This window comes from Miniopterus schreibersii (assembly GCF_964146895.1).
Source record: "Miniopterus schreibersii genome assembly, chromosome: 1".
In the NCBI taxonomy this organism is placed as follows: Eukaryota; Metazoa; Chordata; class Mammalia; order Chiroptera; family Miniopteridae; genus Miniopterus; species Miniopterus schreibersii.
In genome coordinates, this window is record NC_138101.1 from 79,845,897 (window position 1) to 79,870,810 (window position 24,914).

General features: G+C 43.1%; 1 protein-coding gene and 1 pseudogene across 2 annotated transcripts in view; both read right to left on the reverse strand.

The window, feature by feature from the left end:
- LOC308566790 (amyloid beta A4 precursor protein-binding family B member 1-interacting protein-like) overlaps positions 1-17,585 on the reverse strand; it is a gene marked incomplete at its 5' end in the record, with an annotated part of 29,878 nt that extends 12,293 nt beyond the window's left edge. The window contains 7 exon segments of the mRNA XM_081157558.1: positions 2,471-2,548; positions 5,615-5,907; positions 7,232-7,252; positions 7,255-7,275; positions 7,278-7,359; positions 9,280-9,397; positions 17,497-17,585. Coding sequence (XP_081013684.1) covers positions 2,471-2,548; positions 5,615-5,907; positions 7,232-7,252; positions 7,255-7,275; positions 7,278-7,359; positions 9,280-9,397; positions 17,497-17,585 — 702 coding nt within the window.
- Positions 17,586-17,901: 316 nt separating this feature from the next.
- On the reverse strand, positions 17,902-21,101 carry LOC308566832 (transforming acidic coiled-coil-containing protein 1 pseudogene; annotated as a pseudogene). Its single transcript has 2 exons — positions 21,016-21,101; positions 17,902-20,169 (listed from the first exon to the last, which is right to left on the reverse strand). The product of its transcript is annotated as a transforming acidic coiled-coil-containing protein 1 pseudogene (transcript).
- Between the last annotated feature and the right edge of the window lie 3,813 nt (positions 21,102-24,914).

Here is a 24,914-nt window from a genome sequence, read left to right on the forward strand (position 1 = left end):
TTATAGTTTTTAGAAAGTCTTTTTGTTCTTCTGCAAGCTGTTAAATGAAAGAATATCCCAGGTCTGAGTCATTTGCAATATTTTTTTCTTCTATAATAAAATTTACAAATGGAATTGTTCTCCTGGGTTACAGATGCTTTAAAACAGACAAATAAACAAACAAAATTAACAAGTGAGTCTGATTGTGTTCCCGGTTCCCAAAGCTTTGTCCTACAAGATGTGTACATTTCAGAACACTGGAGGGCAAAGTACTTGAGATAACTTGTTTTCCATAATCTTGAGAAAAGCACCGTGTAGATGGTATGTGGGCATCTACTAGTCATTTTATTTATGTATGAGTATGTGAGTTATTTTCTTAACGTTCTGTGCTACACACAGACTTTTGTTTTAAGACACACATTTGGAGTGTCTGAAATCAGCACAAATACACAAGCTGGCTTTTTAATTTTCCTTTCCCACTGATCAGGATGGTTTTTCTGCTTTACATCTTCGTTGTTGTATCAGGACAGGCTGTGACTGGTGTTACTGTTACTTTTCACCTCCAGTAAATTATGGTCCTGTTCTCTCGGATTCTGATACACAGCGGGAAGCAGCTGCTCTCTCCTCCCTGTTCTCTTAACCTCCAGCTGAAGCAAACACACTGAATGTGTTAGTTGCTCTACCTTTTCATATAAGAAAAAACTTCTCTTTTCATTTCCCCTCTTGAAAATATATCTAACGTGGCCCTCATTTTATAAACAACCAGAGGTTTGCTTGGGCCTATCACTCCTTCCTGCTTTACTTTCTCTTGGGCACTTCTTTCTCCTGCTAGAATTTATCTTTCCACAAGCAGGGACCTCGCCTGATTTGTTCACCTCTCTATCTCCCTAGCGCCTGCTCTGCGAGATGGGGATGCATCAGTGAAGAACACACACAATCTCTGGAGGAGCCTCTGTGGGGGTAAGGAGCAGATGTAGGCAGTAAATACGACAAATGAATAAGGTAGACTGTGCTGGAAGGTAACAAGCACTGAGGAGAAGAAGGAAGTTGGGAAGGGCAGGGAGTTACTGGGGTGTGTATGATGTCTGATAGGAAAGGCCTCCCTGGGCAAGTGACCAGACCTAGAAGAGGGACAGAGAGGACCCCCTGGAATCTGGGGGAGAGCTTTCCAGGCGGCAGGGCAAGGGTGTGCCTAGACCATTTAAGCAGCAGCCCTGAGACCATGTAGTAAGAAGGGGGTGAGTGAGGGAGTGGTGCGAGGCAGAGGGCAGCCAGGTCACAGAGGGGCTTCAGGCCATCGTGAGAGTGTGTGCTTTACTGTGTGAGCTGAGTGCCACTGGAGGCTTTGAGCAGAGGGACAAGAAGCGAGGATGGGAACTGGAGCACACGAGGAGAGGCTGGTCCTAGAAACATGACAGTTTCTAAGTAACAGGAAAGACTATGGACTCTGTGTCACAGGTGCAGGCAGGCAGGCAGGCAGGCAAGTGCAGCGGGCAGCAACACCATTAGCTGAGCGGGTGTGGAGGGGGAGAGGGGTCCTGGAGGGTTTAAGAGAGGACAAGGTAGAAGGAGTTCCCGAGGTTAGTGGGAGAGTGACTGGACTGGTATAGCTCAGGCAGCACTGAGGGCCCAGGCTGAGGAGAGCTGGACTGAACCGGGCGTCACAGGATGCATGGAACCGGGTGATCTGGAGACTCAAAGAGAAAACTGAAGGTCTGGGTCCCGTTCTGATTGTGTAGCTCATTCAGTGAGTGTTGTCGTCCCCACACACCAAGGTTGCGGGTTTGATCACAGGTTGGGTCACATACAAGAATCAACTAATAAATGCGTGAATAAGCAGAACAACAAATTGATGTGTGTGTTTTTCTTTCTCTCTCTAAAAATCAATAAATTTTTTTAAAAGTCTGGATCCAGGGACAGTCATGGAATATTAATTGAATATCGATCAACATGTATTGAATGCCTTTATTCAAAGGGCCATGAACATAAAGTCAAGGGCCCTTGATGAAAAGAATGATTCACCCAACTATATGTGAAAAGCTCTTGAGTCGTACATTGGGAGATAAGTTGGACATCCAGGGCAGGCAGCGAGGCTGGAGGCTGCCTCAGGGAATATGAAAAATGCACACAAGCAATCACAGAAATGCTGAGATGGAGGCAAGGCCAACAGAAGCTGAGCTCTAGCCCAACTAAGGCAGGCCCAGAAGGTGGTGCCACCTGCTATTAGCTAACAGCTAAGCAGAACCAGAGAGGGCTCCTTGGGTGTGAGGGAACCCTGGGTATAGAGACTGGAAAAGTTCCAGCTGTATACTAACATAAATGAGCTAACTGATATGTCATAGAAAGAATACCTGTATAATTTATCTTTGTCCTTAAATTGAAAAAATTACAATTATTTGGAAAGTACCACTTGACATTGTATTTTTAATAAACAAGTATAATAAAATCTCATTAATTTAACTTCCCCATGCAAAAGTGATCCATAGTTTACCTTCTTGACCTTGGCCTCTTTCAGTTTTTCCAATGCCAGCTTAATTTTATCAGCCTTCGCCTGGGCTGCTGCTTCTTCCTGTAAAATGGTAAGACATTCAACGCAGCCCATTAAAGACTACCAGCTAGTAAGCTCCTGCGCCGCTGTTGTTAGTGTCTTAGTTAATTGACATTAGCAAAACGTTGTATTATAAGGCAGCAAATTTTGCATGATCGATTTTCAGAATTAAGTGACCATAACAGAAATCTCCAGCCCAAAAATGTAGAAGGCAGTCACCCTTCATATCAAAGAATAGTAACTTAAAAGATGAAATGATGGCGCTAACAGAACTTCCCATATTTGGTCCACAAAAATCTTTGACTGGCTCAAAACTGGGGTCCAACCTGAGGCATCTATGGGTAGAGCTCAAGGAATTTAAGCACTTTTGCCCACTTCCAGAAACTATAGGCTTTTTAAAAAACCATTTTAAGTGTACAGTTTCAGTGGCATTGCATAAATTCACATTGCTGTACTATGATCACCACCATCTATCTCCAGAATTCTTTTCATATGAGGTACTTAGAGTAGTTAAGTTCATAGAGATAGAAAGGAGAATAGTAGTTGCCAGGGGCTTCGGGGAAGGGGGAGTAGGGAACTATCATTTAATAAATATAGAGTTTAAGCCCCAGCTGGGTGGCTCAGTTGGTTGGAGTGTCATCCCGCACACCAAAAGATTTCGGGTTTGATTCCTGGCCAGGGCACATACCTAGGTTGTGGGTTTGATCTCTGGTGAGGGTGTGTACGGGAGGCAACCGATCTGTTTCCTTCTTCCTCCATCAGCCCCTTCCTCTGTCTCTCAAATCAATAAAAACATATCCTTGGGTGAGGATTTCAAAAAATAGGCATAAAATTTTGGTTTTGAAAGTTGAAATTATCTGCATACTTTTGGATCAATATGCAGTTTTCTGGGATCCCTAGTTTTCATTAGATTCCTAAAAGAGTCCTTAATATCCCCAAAGTTAAGACTTAGGCTCAAACTTAAACTTACAATTCACCAAAAGAACACTGACAAACACACATGAGCAGGCAGAAAACAGAATTAAATATTTTAATGAGCCCCAAACCTTTGGATCTTTGCAAGTTAATATTCCGAGAACAGGACTATTAAGGTTCTCCTACCTATATTATACTGATGAGGAAATGAGCTGTCCTGTTATGTTCTAATTACTTGAAAATAGATATACCTTTTCACACCAGTGGTCCTTAATTTTTTTCTTTTTGAGCCAAAAACGCCTTAAGGGATATGTTGAAAAAGATGAAACCCATAAAACTTCACAGATGCATTAAACTTTGCACATACTTTCAGGAATCATGGCCTCCTTGACATCTTCATGAGCCCTATATTAAGAGCCTCTGCTTGGTAGAACGGCTATTACAAAAAAGACTAGAGATAACAAGTGTTGGCCAAGATGTAGAGAAAAAGGGGACCCTTGTGCACTGTTGGTGGGAGTGTAAATTAGTGCAGCCACTATGGAAAACAGTATGGAAGTTCCTCAAAAAACTAAAAGTAGATCTATCATATGATGCAGCAATTTTGCTTCTGGGTATTTATCCAAAGGAAATAAAGTCACTGTTTTGAAAAGATCTGCGCTTCCATGTTCATTGCAGCATTATTAACAACAGCCAAGACTCAGAAACAGCTTAAGTGTTCATTGATGGAAGAACAGATAAAGAAAACATGTATATATTTATTAAAAAAATATATACATATATACACACACACATATAAAATACAGTATTAATCAGCCACAAGAAAGAAGAAAATCCTGCCATTTATGACAATATGGGTGAACCTTGAAGGCATTATGTTAAGTGAGAGAAGTCAGACAGAGAAAGACAAATACTGTATGATCTCACTTATACGTGGAATCTAAAAATGCTGAACTCGCAGAAACAGAGAGTAGAGTGGTGGTTGCTAGGGCATGGGGGATGAAGGAAATAGGGAGATGTTGGAGAAAGGGTACAAACTTCTAGTTATAAGGTAAATTAGTTGGGGGATCTAATGTACAGCATGGTGACTATAGTAAAAAATACTGTATTATGTACTTGAAAGTTGTTAAGGCAGTAGTTCTAAACGTTCTTACTACATATACATAAAAAAGGTAACTATGTGGAGGGATGGAGGGATAACTAACCTTACTGTGGAAACCATTTCACAACCTGTATATCAAATCATCATGTGTACACCTTTAACTTACAGACTATTACGTCAGTTACAGCTCAATCAAAATGAAAAAAAGAGCCTCTGCTCTATGTGGATCATCAATTTTTAAACAATTTTTCTACAATAAGTACACAATATAGCAATGAATATGATTTAACATTTGATTTGTATTTAATATTTGTTCATTCAAAGGGCATTGCAGAAGCTTTCAGGGTTACTAGAGTCATATTTATGAACACCAACCATCATCACACTGTTCAACAAATGTGGAAGCCACAAGAAATGGAGCGATATTCTTGCTCTAAAATATTTTAATGTGATTTACTCTAAGAAAAAAATCTTAAAAGTTCTTTTTTCACTTTTATGGGAGACACGTTATTAGTTAATGTCCCAAATAGTGACCACATCAAGTTTCTAGCTGTTTTCCCAGTATTCACAAATGTACTAATATCAAGCATTCGTTGCCTGCCTGCCCCACAACACCCTTCCCTAACTACAACATTACAAGTGACTCTTAGATATATCTTTGCCCCAATTCAGCAAAATTCCACTTAGTTCAATTCAGAAATATGTAAGGAATGCTTTCAAATCTTCATGTGCTGGGCTAGCACCAGGGACACAGAAAAGTAGAAATCAGTTCCCCAGTTCACACCAAGTTAACAAAAAATTACCCCCAAAGTTAACTATTATCAAGAAGTGCTGCATATAAATATAGATTTTTCCAAACTATAATAATGCCTGATTATGGTCTTAACATGTTCTTTATACACACTATGCATCTTATTTTTAGAGGACTCTGCCTTTGCATTGAACATAGTCAGTATTCTTGTTTCTTAGTATCTCAGAACTTTCAGGTACAAAATTATGAATGTAACTCTCACTGAAGAAAATCAAAATGATGGGTAGCAGAGCTCCTGCCATCTCTGGCCCCACGCACTTACCCGAGAGAGAGGCGCAGGAGGTGGCGGTGGCAGAGGAAGGTCTAACATGGGATCCGCTGGTGGAGGTGGTAAATCATCCTCATAGTGGCTCACACTAGTTACAGCGACATTTGCTCCATAATCAGGCGAGGCTGCGCCACTGAAATGTGCTGCTTCGGGAGGCGCAGGGTGATGCTGACTCTGAGAAGACTCCTTCTGTGCCTGGATTGTCCTCTGTTCAGCTTCACTTATATCTGCTATCAGATCCGCCATGAGCGCATCTAAATCTTGGTCTTCCAGTGCATTTAAGGATTCTGATAGGGAAAATCACATTAATAATCAAAACAAAGATTTGTACCTGGAAAAACTGATTCGAGGCCATTTTCAGAATAATATTTGAGCACTGGCCCCGAGGGGCTGAGGGTGGGTGTGGGGCAACAGGGAACAAACTCTCAGTTATAAGAGGAATGAGGCTTGAGGATCTAATGGTGACCATAATTGATAACACTGTATTGTAGAACTGAAATCTGCGGACAGAATAGAACTTAAATATCCTTATATAAAAAAAAGAGAAACGATACATATGTGTGGAGAGGCAAATCTTCATTGTTCATACGTGCACGTATATGCTATCTATATGCTAGTATATGCTGTCATAATTTTATAAAAGTTTTTTTTTTCAACTTCATGAATGTTACCCATGCAAAAGTGATTCATAGTTTACCTTCTTTCATTCAGTGTTATGATGGAAATGGCAGACAAGAATAATAAATTTATATGGCAAATAATAGAAAAGAGGATGGGAAAAAGAGAAAATTGGAAGAGGTGTATTGCAGTTTATCAAGATACAGGCATTGGCATCTACACATTTATCAAAAAATTACTGAGAAGAACAGAAACAAAGAAACCCAGTGAGTGTCAGAAATAAAACTTGTAACTCAGGATTTCTATAACTGGATTTCTCTGTTATTTTGCTTTTCAGTCTTTTGGTAGACACTGCCAGCCTTTGGAAAATCTTTTTCAAGAGTTGCCATGAATTCTCACTCATTTGAAAGCGATTACTTTAAAATTCATTGTAATCTGAACGGCACATGGGCTAAAAGATTGTCTCTGAACTAAACAAGGAGATATTTTTGTTAATAAAATAATGTGACATCTCAGGGAGAATAAAAAATGTCAAATAGAGCAAATGTATCATATTATATGTTAAGTATATATAGAAATTAAAATATATGGCATTTGGAAGCATCCATTCATATATTATCAATCATTATTCAACAAACAGTTCAACATTATCTTTGAAGAAACATTTACTTATTAATATTTTTACACTTACTGTACCTTATTACTCTAAAGGCTTAGATAAAAAAAAATTCCCTTCACTTCTTACAAAAATAAGATAGTTCTGAGACTTTACTCAAATGCAGGCTAGTGTCCCCTTTCACTGCTGACAAAAATATCTGCTTGCCCCTTCAACTCAATCCAGACACACAAAAATGCAATCTGAAATCCAGAATTATAAAAATTGTACTTATCATGATGTCAAGGTTCCTTAAATTTTGTTTTCAAATTACAGTTCCACACATATTTCAGTCATTATTATTACTTCAAATTACTTAAAGGAATTATTATGCTCACCATTTAAATCCTTAAACCCGCACTGTAGTTAAATTCAGCCCGGGAGGTTCAGGGTCCGAGGGAGGAAGCCTGTCGGCTCCTAAACTCTGTGGAAACAGGCCCCCGCCCCCAGAAAGGTGATCGCGATGCTAACATTTGTGCAGCGCATTTAGTCATTAAGTCAAAGTGACTTATTGTTAACACATTTTCTAAGTATGTTCTGTAAAAATGGGATCCCGAGGCCCGGGCCTGCGGGCCCCCGCCCACTGGAGCCCCCTCACCCACCCGGTCCCCACGAGTCCCCCCCACGCGGGAAAGGCGGGCGCACGGGGGAGGCGCCGGGCAGCGGGGCGCAGGCAGACAGGCCCCGAGCGCCCCGGGGAAGGAGCCGCCGGGACCCCGACGGCGGGGCGGCGACCCGGGGACCCGGCGCCCAGCGGCCGCTGGCCAGCGCCCGGCAGGCGGCGGGAGAAGCCCCGGGAAAGCCCCGGGGCGCCGCCCCCTGGAGAGGAGGGAGCAGCGGAGGGAGCGCCCCCCGGAGAGGCGGCGAGAGCGCCCCACGGCCGGGGGACAGCTCCCCGCCCGGCGCTCCCTGCAGCGGCTGGGGACCCGAGGGGGGCCCGGGGCGCAGGCGGGCGGCGCCCCGAAAGGAGAGCCAAGTCCCCCGCCCGGAGGCGGGCACGGTCCCCGGAGCGGAGGCGGGAGCGCTCCCTGGAGGGAAGGAGCGGAGAGGACAGAGTCGCCCCCGGGGCAGGAGGAGCCGAGCGGAGGCCCGAGGCCCGAGGCGGGGGTGGGGGGGTGGCAGGAGCAGCAGCCGCCCCGGAGCAGCGCTGGGGGCACAGAGAATGCAGCGCCGACCTCAGCATCTGAGCGCGAGGCCTCGCCACCCTTGACCCTGTCACAGGTCCAGGAGGAAGGTCACAGACCTGGAAGAGCGTGATTTCCTACCTAATGGAGCGCCTGACACCTGATGATCCTATGAATAGCAAAAAACATTTCATGCATTTGCATCTTAAAAGAAAAAAAATATATATGAACAGTGTTGTGCCTGATGTATAATATTAAAGAAAGTATTTTTAAATGCATACCATTTTGGAAATTATTTGCCAAATGCTGCCCCAAAGGGATAGAAATTTTGTTTCTACATAAACTGAAGAATTATCAAGAATTGTTCCCCTTTTTGGGCAATCTTTTCTCTCCTACTTAAATAGGGCTGTTGGTCATTTTCTCTAAGTAAGGGAAGTTCCTGATTAAGTTTAATTAATTTGACACAGACTTATGTAATGCTATACTGTAGTTAAGAGTTTTTCTTTAAAAAGAAAAAAAAAGCCAGGAGGCAAAAGTTATATTTGTAAAAGTTGAGGACTCTGGGATGGGTTAGGATTGCCAATGATCCTAAAATCAGGCAAACTGTATGAAGAGACTACTATTGCAAATGAAGGATATTTATAGCAAACCTACAGGGCACACAGAAATGTTGTTTCTGAGTCATGGTTGGTTCAGAAAACAGTTTGTACTCTCCTGGACATAACGATTGGCCGCCCTTACCCCAAGAGCAGGTGGTCAGGTTCCTTAGCATTGCCAACGTCTACTGAGATCTCATTAAGGCAGTGCCGTCACAGCTTCACTCAGCTACTGGAAGGAATGGGGGAAAAACACCTGTATTGTCTTGTCTGATTTGAGGCTGAAGAATAGAGGGAGCAGGGGACAGTGTGCTCAGTGTGAAGGAGCCATAAAGATCTCCCATACAGGAGGCATTTTCCCCCTCTTTAGCATAAGCTCATGGTTGCTGTTTGCCAAATTGGGGAGGAAGGGAATGAGCCTTGGAGTTAGCTCTCTGTTGATATGTAGGGTTTAGAGTTCTAGATCTAGTTGGCAAACTTCTGCCCTCATGACCCTGTCCTTTGAATTTTTGGACAGCAAAACAAAACATCATGATTTTTCTTTAAAAAAACAAAACAAAAAACATTCTTTTGCAATCCGTCATAAGGTGTGGTTGGGTCGGCTCTAGCCCCCGGGTGTGGTTGAAATGGATTACTGCCTAGCTGAGCCAAAATGTTTGCTTGTACCTGTTGGACCACTACAGCAAACCGCTGCGTACAATACATTGTATATTTCCGTAGTACTGTTCTGCCTTTTCCATACAGGCACAGACTTTGCAAGTCAATCACTGTTGTTCTCATGGTACTGTTTAAAAAAGAAAAAAAGAAAAAAAATGGAGAAAACCAGCCAATCATTGTGTGTACTGAGTTAAAAATTATAATTAATAGAACCTGTTTAAAAAAACAACTGTTGCCTTTTGTCCTTGTATAAAAGAGAATTTATGACAAAAAATTTAGCTGTGAGGAATGTGATATGTGTTTATATTTCTGAATATGGAACAAATTAATTCATTGGGGTATATTTTAATGTAAACTAAATCAGGTATGTAGAGCTGCTTTAAAATGGGAGAGTATGTAAGTAATTCTCTAACGCTTTAGTTGGTTTGAAAATCACTGTTTCCTCCTGTGAGCTGCTTGTGAACTGTTAAGTGCTTGTTTGTGCCGGAGCCCACCAGCAGAGTCGAACTGTCCTGAGGAAGGGGTGAGGATGGAGAAAAGACAGACACAAAAAAGATGGGATTGGGAGGACTGCAGCTCCTGACTGCTGCAGCCCCAAGTTTATTTTCCAAGTTCAATTTATACCGGTGCTGTTGTTTTTCCTGAATAGCACCCGGCCCCGCATTCGTTCCCCTTGCCAGATACAAAGTAATTCTTTCAAGGCCCTATGAATGCTCTTTCAGAGTAAACATCCTGCCTTCTGCAGGAGCTCAGACCTTGGTAACTATCTTTGTCTCGGCTTCTAATGGGAACTTTTTGGGGAGGATTGAGTCCTTGGCTTTGTATGTGGCTTGACTGTCCCTTAACCCTTCAGGCAGGGGTCAGCTTTCTAATAAGCCTTTCTAGAATTTATGGCCGCAAGCTAAATTAGTGTCACCTTGGTGCCTCAAGGTCTGGGTCAGGGAGCAGGGGAGCACATCTACAGCTCACCCAGGCAGCTCCTCTGTGCCTGGGGCCACAGCAGCTCACCCACATCTCCCTGGGAGCAGGGGAGCACATCTGCAGCTCACCCAGGCACCTCCTCCATGCCTGGGGCCACAGCGGCTCCCCACACACCTTGCTGGTGGAAATCCAAAATGGTAATGGTATGAGTCCTGGGGGTGGGAGTGGGGGCGGCATTAGGCAATAACTGTTTAGTTTACATATGCAATTACCCTTTGACCCAGAGATCACACTTCTAAGAATGTATGACAAAGATTCTGTGATAAAAAGGAGTAATGCATATGCTCTGCCACTTTCTATTTGTAACAGCCAAGGACTGGCTGGAAATAACCCCATGACCTTCAGAGACCTAGACCCTGAAAGGACCTAGACCTGTGGGACAGGAGTCTCCTGAGAGAAAGTGGGGAGATCTGAAAATACACACCTTAAAATAAGTTACCATTTGTAAATAGGGTTGGATGACCCTCCTCTTTCCCTATACAGCTGTCTTCAAGTGTTTCTGTGGCATGCAGTTAGACAGACATGAGCAGACCAAGGACAATGGGCCAGGTACAGGAGGTCACCAAGGTGGAAAGCTCACCAAGGTGCCTAGCCAGGGACAATTATAGGGTGGGACCTCCCCTCAGGGGACCTTTCCTCCCCTAGCAAATTGATGGTCCTGCAGTTTGGACCCCTTACCCTTTCCGCCCTAGAGATAACATCTAGGCCTCAGTTGTATTTCAGCTCCAGGCCCAGAAAAGCAGCAAAACCAGACCATTGACCCCATCCATGGCAGACCTCAGTACCAAGCTGCACTGGATAGTGACCCCACTGCCCTGGTGCCAACCAATCAATCAGTGGAGACGTAGACCCTGAAAGGACACACCTGAAAAATTGCTGAATATTTTATTGAGATCTTCTGGGGCCTCCCTTAAAATCTCCACCCTTAAAACCCTTAGGATGAGGACCCAGTGCCCTCTCCCTCCTGGGAGCACTCCCACACCTTTCCCTTTTCCTCCCCCTCACCCTAGGCTCTTACTATTAACTTACTCACTCCCAAGCTCCAAGGCCCCCTTCCTTTACCTCTACAACTTGTTTTCTAAGCCCATTTCTTCTAGGAATTACTTCTTCTACCTCTGTGACTTACCAAATAAATGTTCTCTTACAGTTTGGGTCTTGGTGCTGAATTATTTCCTAGCCAGAACTCAAGAACTGAGTTTGCTGAACCCGCTTTGGTCTGGTGCCAACAGTCAGACACCTGGTGCTGTTCCCTCTGCCTACAACATTGCTATATGGGGAGGTGATGGAGACATAAAGATATAAATTAGACTTATAAATTAGGTAATTTCAGATAATTCAGTCATTTATTTAATGAGAAACTATTAAGCACCTAGTCTTCTAAGAACTATGAAAATAAATAGTGAAGAAAATTATTTTTTTCATGGATGGTACATTCTAGTTGGGAGAGAGCAGACAATAAAAAAAATATTTAGCAGGTCAAGTGTGAATGAAAAAGTGGCCACAAGCTAAACCTGACAAGCTCAGAGGAGGTGCATGGCAGGCCTTGCAAACTCAAGAGACCTAAAGTAACCACACAGTGTTATCAGTGGAAGTGGGGTATCTCCTTCCCTACTGGGTGCTTGGCATTGGGGCCTTACAATATCTCAAGAAAAAGAAGTTTCTGAGACTCTCATAGAAGGATTAGTGATTTACATCCCTGGGTTTGCAAAGTCCCATTCCCATGATCTAGTTCTGTAAAATGTGCAGCTGGGGATTCAGCAGAGCTAGAGGCAAAGCCAGCATCCAGTGTTTCCCTGCCATGGTGGAGCTGAGTCCCATGGGTCCCATTAGGCTAGTTGCAGCCTATTAGTCCATTGTGTGTAGGGTCCTCATGTAGGCAAAAGCAGGAGCATAGAAGTCCCATAGGCCAGGAGCACAGACTGAGGTAGAGAGAGAACTCCTTTGTTTAGGAGTTTAAGTGTCTCAAGTCTTCCCAAGCTTGCAGTGGCCACGCCTACTCTAGCCAATGACCTGTTCCCAGATGTGACTGATGGACAAGTACCTTCCCTATTTCACCCAGGCTTTACTGGGCATTCATCTATTCCCCTGTCCAGCCCCTTCCCTGGGGAAAATAGACCTGGGGAGTGTGAATTTGCAGCTTCCTGGCAAAGCTGCACAAATGACATGCCTATAAAATTTGGCCTTGCCTTTGCTCCTATCCAGGTATTTACAACTGGGTTTATTACAACGGTATCATTGATGCAAAAAGAAGCAGACCATTCAATGGGTGAGAACAGAAAACCCCAAAACAAAAAACTTAACCTGAGAATTTAACACACAGTAAAGTGACTTCAAACTAGGTGAGAAAAGGTGGTTTGTGGCACGTGAATAGCCTTTTTTTTTTTTTTTTAAGTTCTTAAATGTTACCATCATGCTCCAAAACAAATCTTGGATTGATTAAAGATTTATTTGGGGGTGTGGACGAAAAGGGGCCATATGCTAACCTGACAAACTCAGGGAAGGCCTGTATGGTGGCCTTGCAAACTCAAGGACCTAAAGTAACCACAAAGGATGGTCTGAAATTAAAACATGTAAACTAAAAGTAGTTTATGGCAGGTAGTCATGTCCTAGGCTAGAATCTTCCCTGACAAAAGTCAATCTTTACCTTAACTGAGCCTGTCTGTTGTCTTTTGCATCTATCAGAGCATACCTTTGGGAGGCCAAGGTAATTCCCCTTTTCCAGACCCCTCAGGGCACAGCCAATGCACCAGGGCAGAGACCACAAATCCTCTCATGGTTCTTGTCATCATGTTAATTGTTGATTGATAACTATCCTGTACCCACAGATGTAAAAGATGTATGTGTCTATCATTTTACTTTTCATCCAACCCCAGAGGTTTCCCCACTTTGCTTTCTCCCACCTCCCTAATCTATCACCAGGGGATTTCTTGTAACCCACCCACGTCTTCTCTTTTGATTGTAATTATAAAATAAGGAGCAAAACCTGCCATTCTCTGGAGCATTATCGCAATCCTTTGAGATTTTGCTTCCTGACAATTGTTGATAGTTTGCCTGCAATAAACTCATAAAAATTCTCTATAGGTTTGAATGTTTCTTATGTTGACAAGGGAAATAAAATGTAAATGTAAGAGGTGGGCCCAAGGGAGAAGATTAAGAGGCATATGGAAAATTGCTTTCATTTCATTAGGTCAAGGTGCACTGTTTTCCCATAAATTTGCACGTGTAGGGACACATATTGCCACAATCTTTGAAACTATGAAAGCACCCTTCTGTTGTTGCATCCGGCAAATTCCCTGGAGAATAGATCAACTGGAGGTTGGCTGTGGTCCAGAGAAATGTGGAAGAGAAATAAATTGAGGCACAAGGAGATTTAGAGACTATTTTATTTTATTTTATTTTTAACAGTGGTAAACAGTTTTTATTCAGGCAATGAAACATGGTAAAAATATATTAGTAATCATAATAATAATTTCATTTGTGTGAGTATAACTTTTACAAATATTTACCTGACATATAAAAGGGAAATTACTGTGCATATAAAATTTATATAGATGATTATTCCACACAACACAATCCTGATAGCAGTAGTCAATGCCGCATTCGCTCCTCCAGACGAGGCTCCTCACACACTTCATGGCACCCATGGGGACACAGTGGAAGCAGATGTGCAATTAACATTTACTTGTTGGCACATTAGTACAAATGGGTATCTACTGGCAAACACAGTTGCTAACAGCAACACTGAAAAGTTTACTGCTACCTCTGAGATTTAAAGAAATGCCTGGGTCCCGTCCCATTGGGTAAGAAGGACCAGGGCTGAGGCTGCGGGTGTGGTGACAGACTGTCCTGTATCTGGACTGGGGGTGGTTTCTGAGTTCCAATTTTTAGGTCTGCTTGGGAATTATTTATATAGAATATTGGTTATCCATGTGACTGAGAAATACTTTTTGGAGTATATTTCAGATACCACCAAAAGGCAGAGAGGGAGAAAGTGGAATCTGTAGAGTTCTAAAGAATCGATAGAAGGAAGGTTCAAGCCACACCTCAGCTCCACACCTGGCCTCCTCCAAAGGAGTTAAGACTGTCAGCATCGCACGCAACATCTCTATGTTAGAACTATAACCAAATATATATATATATAAAATAGCTGGAACCATATTATAGTTAATAAAGTCATTCCTTAAGAATCTTGATTGTTCAAATCTAACTGCATGGTAAGAGGCACAGAAATGGGATTGCATTTGGACAAAGAACTACGAAAAGTGCAATCTTTAGTCTCCAGAATGCTAGCTCTGGGCACTAGGGAGGGTCTTCCCTGGGAATGCTGCCGTTTATATTGTCTCCCAGAGGAGAACCTTACAGACGTTTCTCCAATTTCTTTAGCTTTACTCTATGGGAGACTCAAGGTTTGAGTGATAAGCTTGAGTGATAAGCTTTTTAAAAATCACTGGAATCTGGAGGCTAGTCAAACCTTTTTGGACAGAAGTCTCCTTAAAATATTTCTATTAAAGTCTTTGAACACGACGACTTCTTAGACCTTTGGCCTGACATTCTGGGATTCCCAGGTTATATTTGTTCTCTAATAAGCAAATAATAATCTGCTATCTTTAAAATTCTTCAGAATATATACATTTTTACTTTAAAATCCTTTGCCTGAATCATTTAATCTTTCAACACCTAGATTCTCTCTTTCCAACAAGAGTTTAAAGTAAGAAAGCAAGTCCGAGAATAAGCTTGTGTGGCCACAAAACCAAAACGGAAGACAACAGTCATGTACAGTTCAGTGAGATGGCTACTAATTATAGTGAAAAAACAAAAGGGAATAAAGAGAGAGTTTTAGAGCTTCTATACCACTAGAAAAAGATGTGTGAATCATTTCCAGCTAGTGTACACAAGATTACCAGCCTTGCTCTTTAAAAATTCTATTTTGAGCTGTAGAGCCAATAGCAAGCCCTTGGTTATCTTTCTTTAAAGCAAATGCTGCCCTCTGGCTGCTTTCGGACAGCCCAGGAACACCTGGGCAGTTTACTCCTTTTCACAAACAGTACTAACTCGGGGCTGTCCGATAAAGATCTAAGTATTGGTGTAAGAGTTGCACAAAGTGTGGGGCAGGTGGAAAGGGTAACCGGATGGAAAGAAAATTCAACCTGAGTGATCCCCCAAGACCAAACATAAATCTTCCCTTAGATTCCATATCATTCTGGAAGGCGGCCAGATCCTCAGAGCCTTGCACGAGCACGTGTTTCTACATTCCCTAATTTGGGCTGGGTCTGAAGAAGCTAAAAACCATGTAAGAAAACTGGGCTTCTCAATATTTCCAGAACAATTTTACAGAACCAAAGGTTTGGGCAGGCCTTCAGGAGCTTCTCCCAATATAGTGAATCTCAGGAGGCCTGACAGTAACTGACCAGCCAACCAAGTGACAAACTGCTCAGTCTCCAACTAAAATACTTTAAGATAAAGACTACCTATCTACACTTTGGCCAAGTCAAAAAAACTTAAGAAATGGCTCTGGATCCAGTCTCAGCAAGATCACCTAACAGTTCCCAACCATGATCTAGGCCAGCAACTTCCATTCATCTCTTTTCACTTTTGTAAGGGTTTATTGTTGCCTAACTGACAAGTCCTCTGGTGCCCTAGGGGCCCACTCTAGGCTATATTCTTATTTTCTGGAGTTCTAGAAGTTTGGAGTTTTGGGTTTTTTTTTTTTTTCTTTTTAAAGGAAAAAGAAACAACATACTTTATTCTGCCCAGTATATTCTCTTGATTTGTCAGCTGCACAAGCTACATTTTTATTCTTGTTGGAGCATATCCACCTATTTCATCAGAAGGAAGCACATATTCTTGTAACAGTTATGGCTGAGAGGCCAGTGGCAACTACTTAACACGGGCCCTCTCGAATTCCTTGTGCAGCAACCTTGCCCTAGGATCTAGTTTTTAAGGGGTCTCTTTGACCAGTGTGCTAGGCAAGGATTGTCGTCACCTGTTTTAACACACAGCTACCTTTTCTTATATACACAAGAATCCTAAAAAGAGGACCAGGACTCAGAGACCACTAAAGCCTTCCATGCTTAAAACAATCAACAGAAAACAAGTAAACATGGACATGTCACCAAAATACAGCAGCAAAAGGTTTAGCAACGTTTCTTTCTGCAAAATACACAGCTCGTCTTCCTGGTAGGAGAGGACTGAACGAGGAAATCAGAGGCACCGCCGGGAGACACCAGCCCTCTGCCGCTGAGACTACAGTACAGCTCGCACATTAACCCAGTGACTGTTTTCAAGGCCCCAATGATTGTCAAGTCACTTCTCCAACCACAGATCACTTCTGTTGTTCTTTTTTGTACAAAATGGTAAGAACAACAGGCTTTAAAATACAGCCTAAGCACCAATTATGGTAAATGTATATTGGTCAAACATGACTGCTGGCTTTAAGAGACATTATTGACCTCCCTGGGGCTAAAGATTGCACCCCTGTGAATAGTACACTTCTAAAGAAAAACTCATGTTTAGAGATCTATAGATGTTCTCCATCAGGCACAATTCATTGCTGAAGGGGGACCATGCAATAGTTCTACAGGAAAAGTACGAGAAGTTACATGTACTGAACATAGTGCATGTCACCATAAAGACCTTCAGGGTGCTAAGATTAAGGCAAGGGTGCTTTAAACACTTGCAGGGATTTGGTTTTGTCTATGAAATGCTGGGGAATTCACTGGCTACATGACAATTTTCCATTTGGGGGTTAACGGCCCCTCCACACTGAATGAGAGCTTGAGGAATTGGGTTCTCAGAGTGTGGATCTGCTCCCTTTACTCCCCTCCTCTAGTGAAATGGCTTTTCTTTACAAATATTCAAAAAGTGCTGATTTTCAGAGTGCTTCACATGATTTTTTACTGCCCATTTTGTTAAAGATTGTCTTTAGTTTGAAAGGACTTTTTTTGCCTTAAAGAAAAAATCTGAAAAACAAGGCATCACACTTGTGAAAAACCAACTGTTTCTTCACCTTATAATTACTGATGGGGTTACGGACCTTTTAATTATATAAGTTCATCTAAACCTTTTACAAGTAGATTTTCTTCACATATGTCAAATAGTCAATAAAGAGGAAATGTTGGTTCTGTAGCAACAAGTGAAGTGGAGGAGACAAAGTGGCTCTAGGACAGCCTAGTCATAGCCCAGCTCCGAGGGAGCCCCACTCTGCTGTGCCTGCAGGGGGCAGTCACCACCAGCCTGCCAACTAACCCCAAAGGGGTCACACTCATACTCGTCAAGGCTGAGGAGCGTCCAAATACCAGGGCAACAAAGATGATGGCGAAGTCTTCCCTGGACATGACACCTGAGCATGGGTCATGAGTCATGACAGGCAGGAGTCAGGGGGTGGTCACCAATTCTCAAGTTGGCATTCTGAGCCAGGACTTTCAAAATAGGCTTTTACATTTATGGAAAGAGGTTCTTCTGTAGAGTTCTTATCTGACCATGCTTCAGGGGAAAAAGAGCAGCATGTGTAAATATGTGTGCATGTGTACAAATGAGTAGTCAGAGTCCCTTCTTGTTCACAAATTAGAAGTAACAAAAACCAAATTACCACCTCAAATAAAACCATTAATACTGAATATTAAATTTAAAAGATAAAATGAACAGGTCACACAAAAAATCAGACAGTAGCCACAAAATCACAAATTTAATGCACCTGGAAAAGTAAAGCTGACTTTAAAACGAATTACAGACAGAGAAATCACAAACCTAACTTAGCAGCCTGTCTAACTGGACCATCAGGTGATGAAGGACTCGAGGGTGGCCTGCTGCCACTCCTTTGGTGACTGTGTGGCACTCCAGGGTTTCTTCCAGGGCTGTGCATCAGCAGCAAAGCGGGACAGGAACCAGTAGGCATGTGCTTTTTCAAAGTGTTTTTCTCTGCAAAGGGGCAACAATTCCTGGATAAGGCAATATAATTGTGGTCACGAGAGAAGCAGCCAAATGCAGATCCAGGGAGCTAACGGGAAACTCAGTCAGTCTTTCCCAGCTTTGCAATCACTTCATCACAGATTTTCGTCAGTTCTTCAATTTCTTGGTTCTTCTGGTGAAGGGCCCTTTCCAGGGACTCCACTTTCATCTGCTCTTTCCGGAGTCCTGCATGGAGAGCTGCACTCTCAGCCTTTGCTTTTGTTCGAACCTGAGCAATCTCTTCATTGGCTTTGTCTAGTTTTCTTCTGCGTGGATTTTTCAGAGCCTGATATCTCTGTTCCCCTTGTTTAACTCTGGCTAAGTAATCCTGAGCACATTTTTTCAAGGTTTCTTCATTCTTCTTGCACCCCTCCAGAACACCTTTCAGGTTCTCATATCTCCTGAAGAGATCAGAAAGGGACCTTTCCACAGAATTAAGGTCAGCCAAGGCCTGCTCCTTCTCCATGGTCAGTTGCTGGAAGCTTTTCTGAGATGTCATACTTGTCCTTTGTTCATCTTCAATCATTTGGGCAATGGACTTTTCATATTTGGCTACAATTTTCCTCATCTCCAAGACTTCTTGTCGGGTTTCTTCATATTTTTTCTTCAATTCATTTGCTTCAATCTCTTTAGTGATTATCTCTTAGCAGGGTGAGCATGGCTGTCTAATCTGATTCACTGAGGCAGATGCCATCCAGGGGACTCTCTCCTCCACAGTCCATGGCCATGGTGGCCTTCTTTACAGGGGATTCCAGCATTTCAGGCACAGTAGATCCATCTTTCTCCATCTTCTGGCACGTCTCTTTTTCTATGCCTTTCACCTCGGCCCCGGATGATTGGATGATTTCTGAACAGATGAAGTGGATGCCAGTTTCTCCTCATTGGTAGCATGGCCATCCCTGTTAGAAATGTCTGAAATCTGGGAAATCACTGCTTCTTCATCCAAAGCAAGGGACTGCGTTTCATATTTCTTCACCTTACAGCCACTCGTTATTAAATGCAACTTTGCCTTCTTGGGTGATTCTAAGGTTTCATTAACATGATTACCAGCAGGAGAACAAAAGTCACTGTTTGTTAAAGCTGTAGTTGGTTTAAAGGGATCCGTGGATTCATCAAAGTGGTAGGTGCCCTTAGGGGAGAGGGGAGGGGAGTCCTGCAGTGTGGACTGGCCCCCAAGGGGGCTGAAGCTGGGGTTATCCCACTGACTGGGATCCTGCTTAGAAGACGCTTGAGAGAGAGAAGCACTGTCTGCAGCTGGATCCAGAGGAGGTTCTGTACCTTTGGCACATACTGGCTTACTGGCACCATCTTTCTGTACCTTGGGAGGCAGTTTGTTACCCAGTGTCCTGCCAAGTTTTCTTGGAAGGCCTTTCCTGGACTCTACATTTTCCACATCTTCTGTGAAATCAAACTCGAGCTCCAGGGGTGAGCTCCTTGACTCCTCCAGCAGCTCAACCCCAGAACCATTGGTGTCACTTACTAGGAGTGCTGCTTGATGCTTCCTTAAAGTCGGGGACAGATTTCTGGGTCCTGGCATCTCCTAGCAAAGGATTTGTGTTCCCATCCATTTCATCAGGGTAGGATGGCTGGGGGAGAGGCAGGCCCTCCATGGAAGTTTCTGAGAACTCGCCTACTGTTTTCTTCCTCAGAGAGACAGGCTTGGGCTTGTTTAAGACCAGGGCTGTGGTGGTGTGAAACTTCAGGCTGCCCAAGGTCTCCTCCTCCAGAAAACTCCCCTTTAAAAGAGTCTCTAGGGGAAGGGGGACCTGGGACCCCCAAGCCCCCGAGTCCCGAGCTGCTGGGCGCTGCAGGCCGGGGCCTGAGGAGACCTCAGGAGAGGCATCTTCCCGGCGGAGTCGCCAGCGGGGCAGGGCTCCGCGGCCGCCCCATTGGGGAAGCAGGACTAGGAGGAAGCGCTCCCCCCGCCCCCAGGGCGCTCGCTTAACCACATCGGCGCCTCCGCTGGAAATGCTGAAGGGCACGGTCAACGGGTCCCTCCATTTTGAAAGGGAAAAAGGCTTTCCCCCTTTCCCTACTCGTAGGAGCTGGAGCGGGAGGACCCACAGTCAGGCCTTCAGCCCTTGGCAGATCCCCTCCCCAGTGGGTGAAGTGGGCGTGGTCCGTGGGGCCCGGTGGGGGCGCCAGAGACCAGGAGGCCCCAGGGCCCCAGGGCGACCCGAGGAGGACTCGCAAGCCGAGACCAAATCCTTGTTTCAGCTCAGATTCTGAAGGTGATTTTGAGACCCCTGAAGTTGAAACACCCACCAGATCACCTCTCAAGGAATCACTAGGATTAGCAGGACCTGGGGCCGAAACCCAAGACTCACAAGAAGTTGATGAACAGCTGATAGCAGAAGTGGTTGAAAAATGCTCATCTGAGACTTGTTCTAGACCCTCAGAAAATGAGGTTTCACAGCAGCCTGTTGAGTTTTACTCAGTCAGAGATTTCAAAGAAGAACCTGAACGTGATATTAGCAAGATTTCAGCAGTGAGGCCATTTTCCATAGAAACGAAGAATTGCACGGATATCTCGGCACCTCTTGGAACAGAAGCAGTGTATGGCTGTGTAACTGCCCCCTCAGGGTCAGCTCTGCCCTCCAGCCCACCAGAAGCCATCCAGGAGAAGGCGATGACAGAAAGCACCATGGGGGTTACCCTGGAGGCTTCCACAGAAACCAACCTGAAGAGTGGGGATTTGCTGAGCGAGTGCCCAGCAGAAGCAAGTTAAGCAAAGACTGCTGTTTCACTGCGGTGAATAACTTTTGCAAGCATCAGGAAACAGCTAACTCCCAGGGATGTTTGAAAAGAACCCCAAACCCGCCCACAGGCAATCTCTGAGATTTGCGATGCTTGAGCGGCCCATGTGGGCTCCAGTACCCTTGGCTGTAGGTCTCTGTGCGCATGCGCAGTGATGTCAGAGACGTTGCTTGGTTACAGTGATTCTGGGCCTGGAGATTCTAAGCCCTCAACTGCCCAAGGCTCTGCTTGAAGGCTGTGGTGGCGGGTTGTTGGCGAGAGACAGAGACAGAGAGAGACAGAGAGACAGAGAGACAGAGAGACAGAGAGACAGAGAGACAGAGGTATTGGGCCCTGGAGGCGGGAAAAGTGGAGGGGAAGGTGGGGCCTCCCTGAAGACCGTAGCCTCTGCAATAATGTTTGGTTTTCAGAGGCGGTGGACACTGGCCCCCTTGGGTCACCCCCCACGCCTGAGGCGGGGCAAGTTTGGAGGCGGAAGGCGCGGCTCTCCAGACAGCGACATGGGAGCGATCCACAGAGCTGCCAGGGCCGGCAGCGTGTGGAGAGTGAAGCAAGCTCTGTTTTTCGGGAAAAGCGGCTTGAATGACAGAGACAGGATGAGCAGGTAACAGGGAATGAGAGGCTGGGGCCGGGGGTCCCCCAGGAGGAGGCGGGGTGGGCCCGGGAGGAGCCGCTTCTGCCCAGCTCAGCGGGGGGAGCGCAGGCCGCCTGCCCCGCCCGCTGTCCCGCCTCCCGCGGAGCCGCAGCGCCTCCCGGGGACCCGCCGGGCCCAGCGCTCGGGCCACTTCGTGAGCAGCACAGACACAAGCACAAGGACCCGCTCATAACTCCTCCTACACACACTCTACTGACAGTTTTTAAGCGATTTAACTACATATCAATAATGGAAACGAAATTAAGTGTATACAGCATTTTATATTGATGTTCACACTTTATTCCCATGATAGAGCAACTTCTGGGCTAAAAGTTCTTTAGATAAAACCCAATAACCGTTTATCTCGGGGCACACCTACGTTCCTTACTGAGGGACCTCAGAAGGCACTTTCAGGTGGGAGGATGGCAGTGCCCTTCAATAGGAAGACTCAGTTTCTCAAAATGTGTGCTCTTCCTGTGTTTATCAATTTTACAAACCAAATAAGTATGGTTTGAAAATGTTTGAGTTACGTTGGTTCTTTCATTATTGTCATGAAATTAAGAAAAAATTTGTGTAGCAGGCAAAGGTTTACCCTTCTAGATATCAACATGTGCTATAAATGTCCACAAACTATTTGCTTACTAGTAGCTGAAAAGACAGATAAATGATTGGGAAAGAAGGGACAAACACCCAAATATATGTAAGACTTTAGATCTTGCTACTGGTGACATTTCATGTTTGTAGGAAAAGGTCAAGTACAAAGGGTGAATAAATACCTGTTAAGTATTTGGAGAAAACTAACTAGGTTTTTATCTCTTCCAAGTAAATTCAAGATTGAATTTTTTAAATACACAAAATGAGAAAAGTACCAGAAGAAAACACAAATGCCCATTTATACATTTTTGTTGGTGGTGGCAAAGACTTCAAAAGCAATATTTCTGGAGGTTGCTTGAGCAATATAAAAAATTCAAACCCTCTGTCTATCAGACAATATTAGCAAAATAGAAGAAAATATACTTGCAAAATATTTACAATGTCTGTGTATCAGAGAAAAAGTGTATCTTCATTTTTCAGAGAAGTCTTTGAAATCAACAAGAAAAAGCAAATTTGAAAGTGGACAAAGACCTTTTTGCTTACGTACAAGTGACCAATGGACAAAAAAAAAATATTTAGTGCCCCTGATAAAAAAGGAATTTATGTTAAAAGAGGAGTAAAATAATGTTTTCCATCCACAAAGTTTGTGAAGACGACCAGGGACTGTCCTTATACTGCTGCTTAAAGTTTAAGTTGCTTCTGACTTTTGAAATAGGCAATTTGGTGCTGAGTACCACATTTAAAATGTGTGTGTGTGTGTGTGTGTGTATCCTATACCCATCAATTCTATTTATACTAAAATATCTTTATGAAATAATTAGATAAATTACATATAATTTGTTTTTCTCAGCACTGCTTAAAATAGCAATGTATTAAGAAAAAAAATTGGTTTGATTATACATACACACAGACTATCATCTTATGTTAGCTGAAAATATGTGCAAAATGTAATAAAATTTATTTCTGAGCATTCTCAATGAGTATTTTTTAAAACATCTGATTTCTGCAATGATCAGGTACAGAAATTCTAGGAAATATTATTATGAATGAAATCATTCTGGGGAAGAGCAATAATGTGAATCTTGCAGAGATAAAATTATTTCTCACTTTCTATTTTGTTTTTTTCTGAAGATTTTTTGAGGATTGGTATCTCTTGACAATTTTTAGCCTCTTCAGAAGTAAAGGAAATATATATTTTTAAATTGTTGACACTATAACACATGTCATCCATTTCACCCCATTTAGTGCCCCTCCACCCAGCCCCCTTCGGCCTTCAGCACATTGTAGTCTGTGGCCATGGGCTCCCCATATATGCACATATATGTTCTTTGGCTAATCTCCTTCAGTTCCTCCCAACCCCCTCCCTCTGTTTGTTCCATGTATCCATGCCTCTGGTCCTATTTTGTTTGCCAGTTTATTTTGTTCATTAGATCCCACATATAAGTGAGAACATATGGTATTTGTGTTTGTATTTGGCCCATTTCGCTTGGCATAATACTCTCCAGGTCCACCCATGCTGTCACAAAGGGTAAGAGTTCCTCCATTTTTACAGTTCTATAGTATTCCATTGTGTAAATGTACCACAGCTTTTTTATCCACTCATCTACTGATGGACACTTGGGCTGTTTCTTATCTGCCTGTAGAGTGTATGCATACAATTACACATATATATTTTACTTTATATAGCTTTATTACATACAATATGTAAATGATTATAGATTAATCATTTTAGTTGTGTCCTTATGAAAATAAAAGATAAAAAAACTATGCCCTGGCCAGTGTGGCTCAGTTGGTTGGAGCTTCATCGCCATGCCCCTCTCATACACTGAGGGGTCACTGGTGCAATTCCCGGTCGGGGCACATACCCAGGTTTCAATCCCAGGTCGGGTTGCCTACAAGAAGCAGTTTATGGATGTTTCTCTCTCTCTCTCTCTGTCTTTTCCTCTCTCTTGAAAATAAATTTAAAACAAACATAAAAAATTATTTTTTAAAAATTTAAAAATTTTTGTTGTTGTTGACAGTATTACAGATGTCTTCCATTTTCTTTCTCTTTGACCCACCCAACCCCCTCCCCACCCAAGGCCTTCCCCATACTATTGTCTGTGTGCATGGGTTCTGCGCATATGCATATATGTCTTTGGTTAATCTCTTCTTCTCTCACCCCCTCACCCCCGAGATCTGTTATTCTATTTCATGCATCCATACCTCTGGACCTATTTTGTTAGTCAGTTTATTTTTGTTCATTAGATTCCACATACAAGTGATATCATGTGATATTTGTTTTTCTCTGACTTTTTTCTTTTAAAAAAGCAAATATCAGTGATTATTACTATTGCTGAAGTATCATTTTACTTTATAAAAGATTTCTTTAAAAATATTGAACTCTCTCACAATGTTTATCCATTTTTTCAATCCATTTGTACATGAAATATAACCTGAACGCCTATTATGCAGCGGACATACTCTACTCAGGACGTTTTCAATCTCTCAGGCCCCTTTCATCCTTAAAATCTTCATGTTGCCCAATATGAGCAAAATGAGAAATACAAAATTAAAGTATTAGGACCTAATCACAGTTGAAGCTTATTCTCCCTCCTTTCAAGCAAAAGTATTTCTGAAGGTAGTAAATTGTAAAAGATGACCTTTACCTGCCCTTTTGAAAATGTATAATAGTGTTAAACCCTAATATTGATCATTGGGAAGATTTGCTTTCCATGCAATCTATAAATCT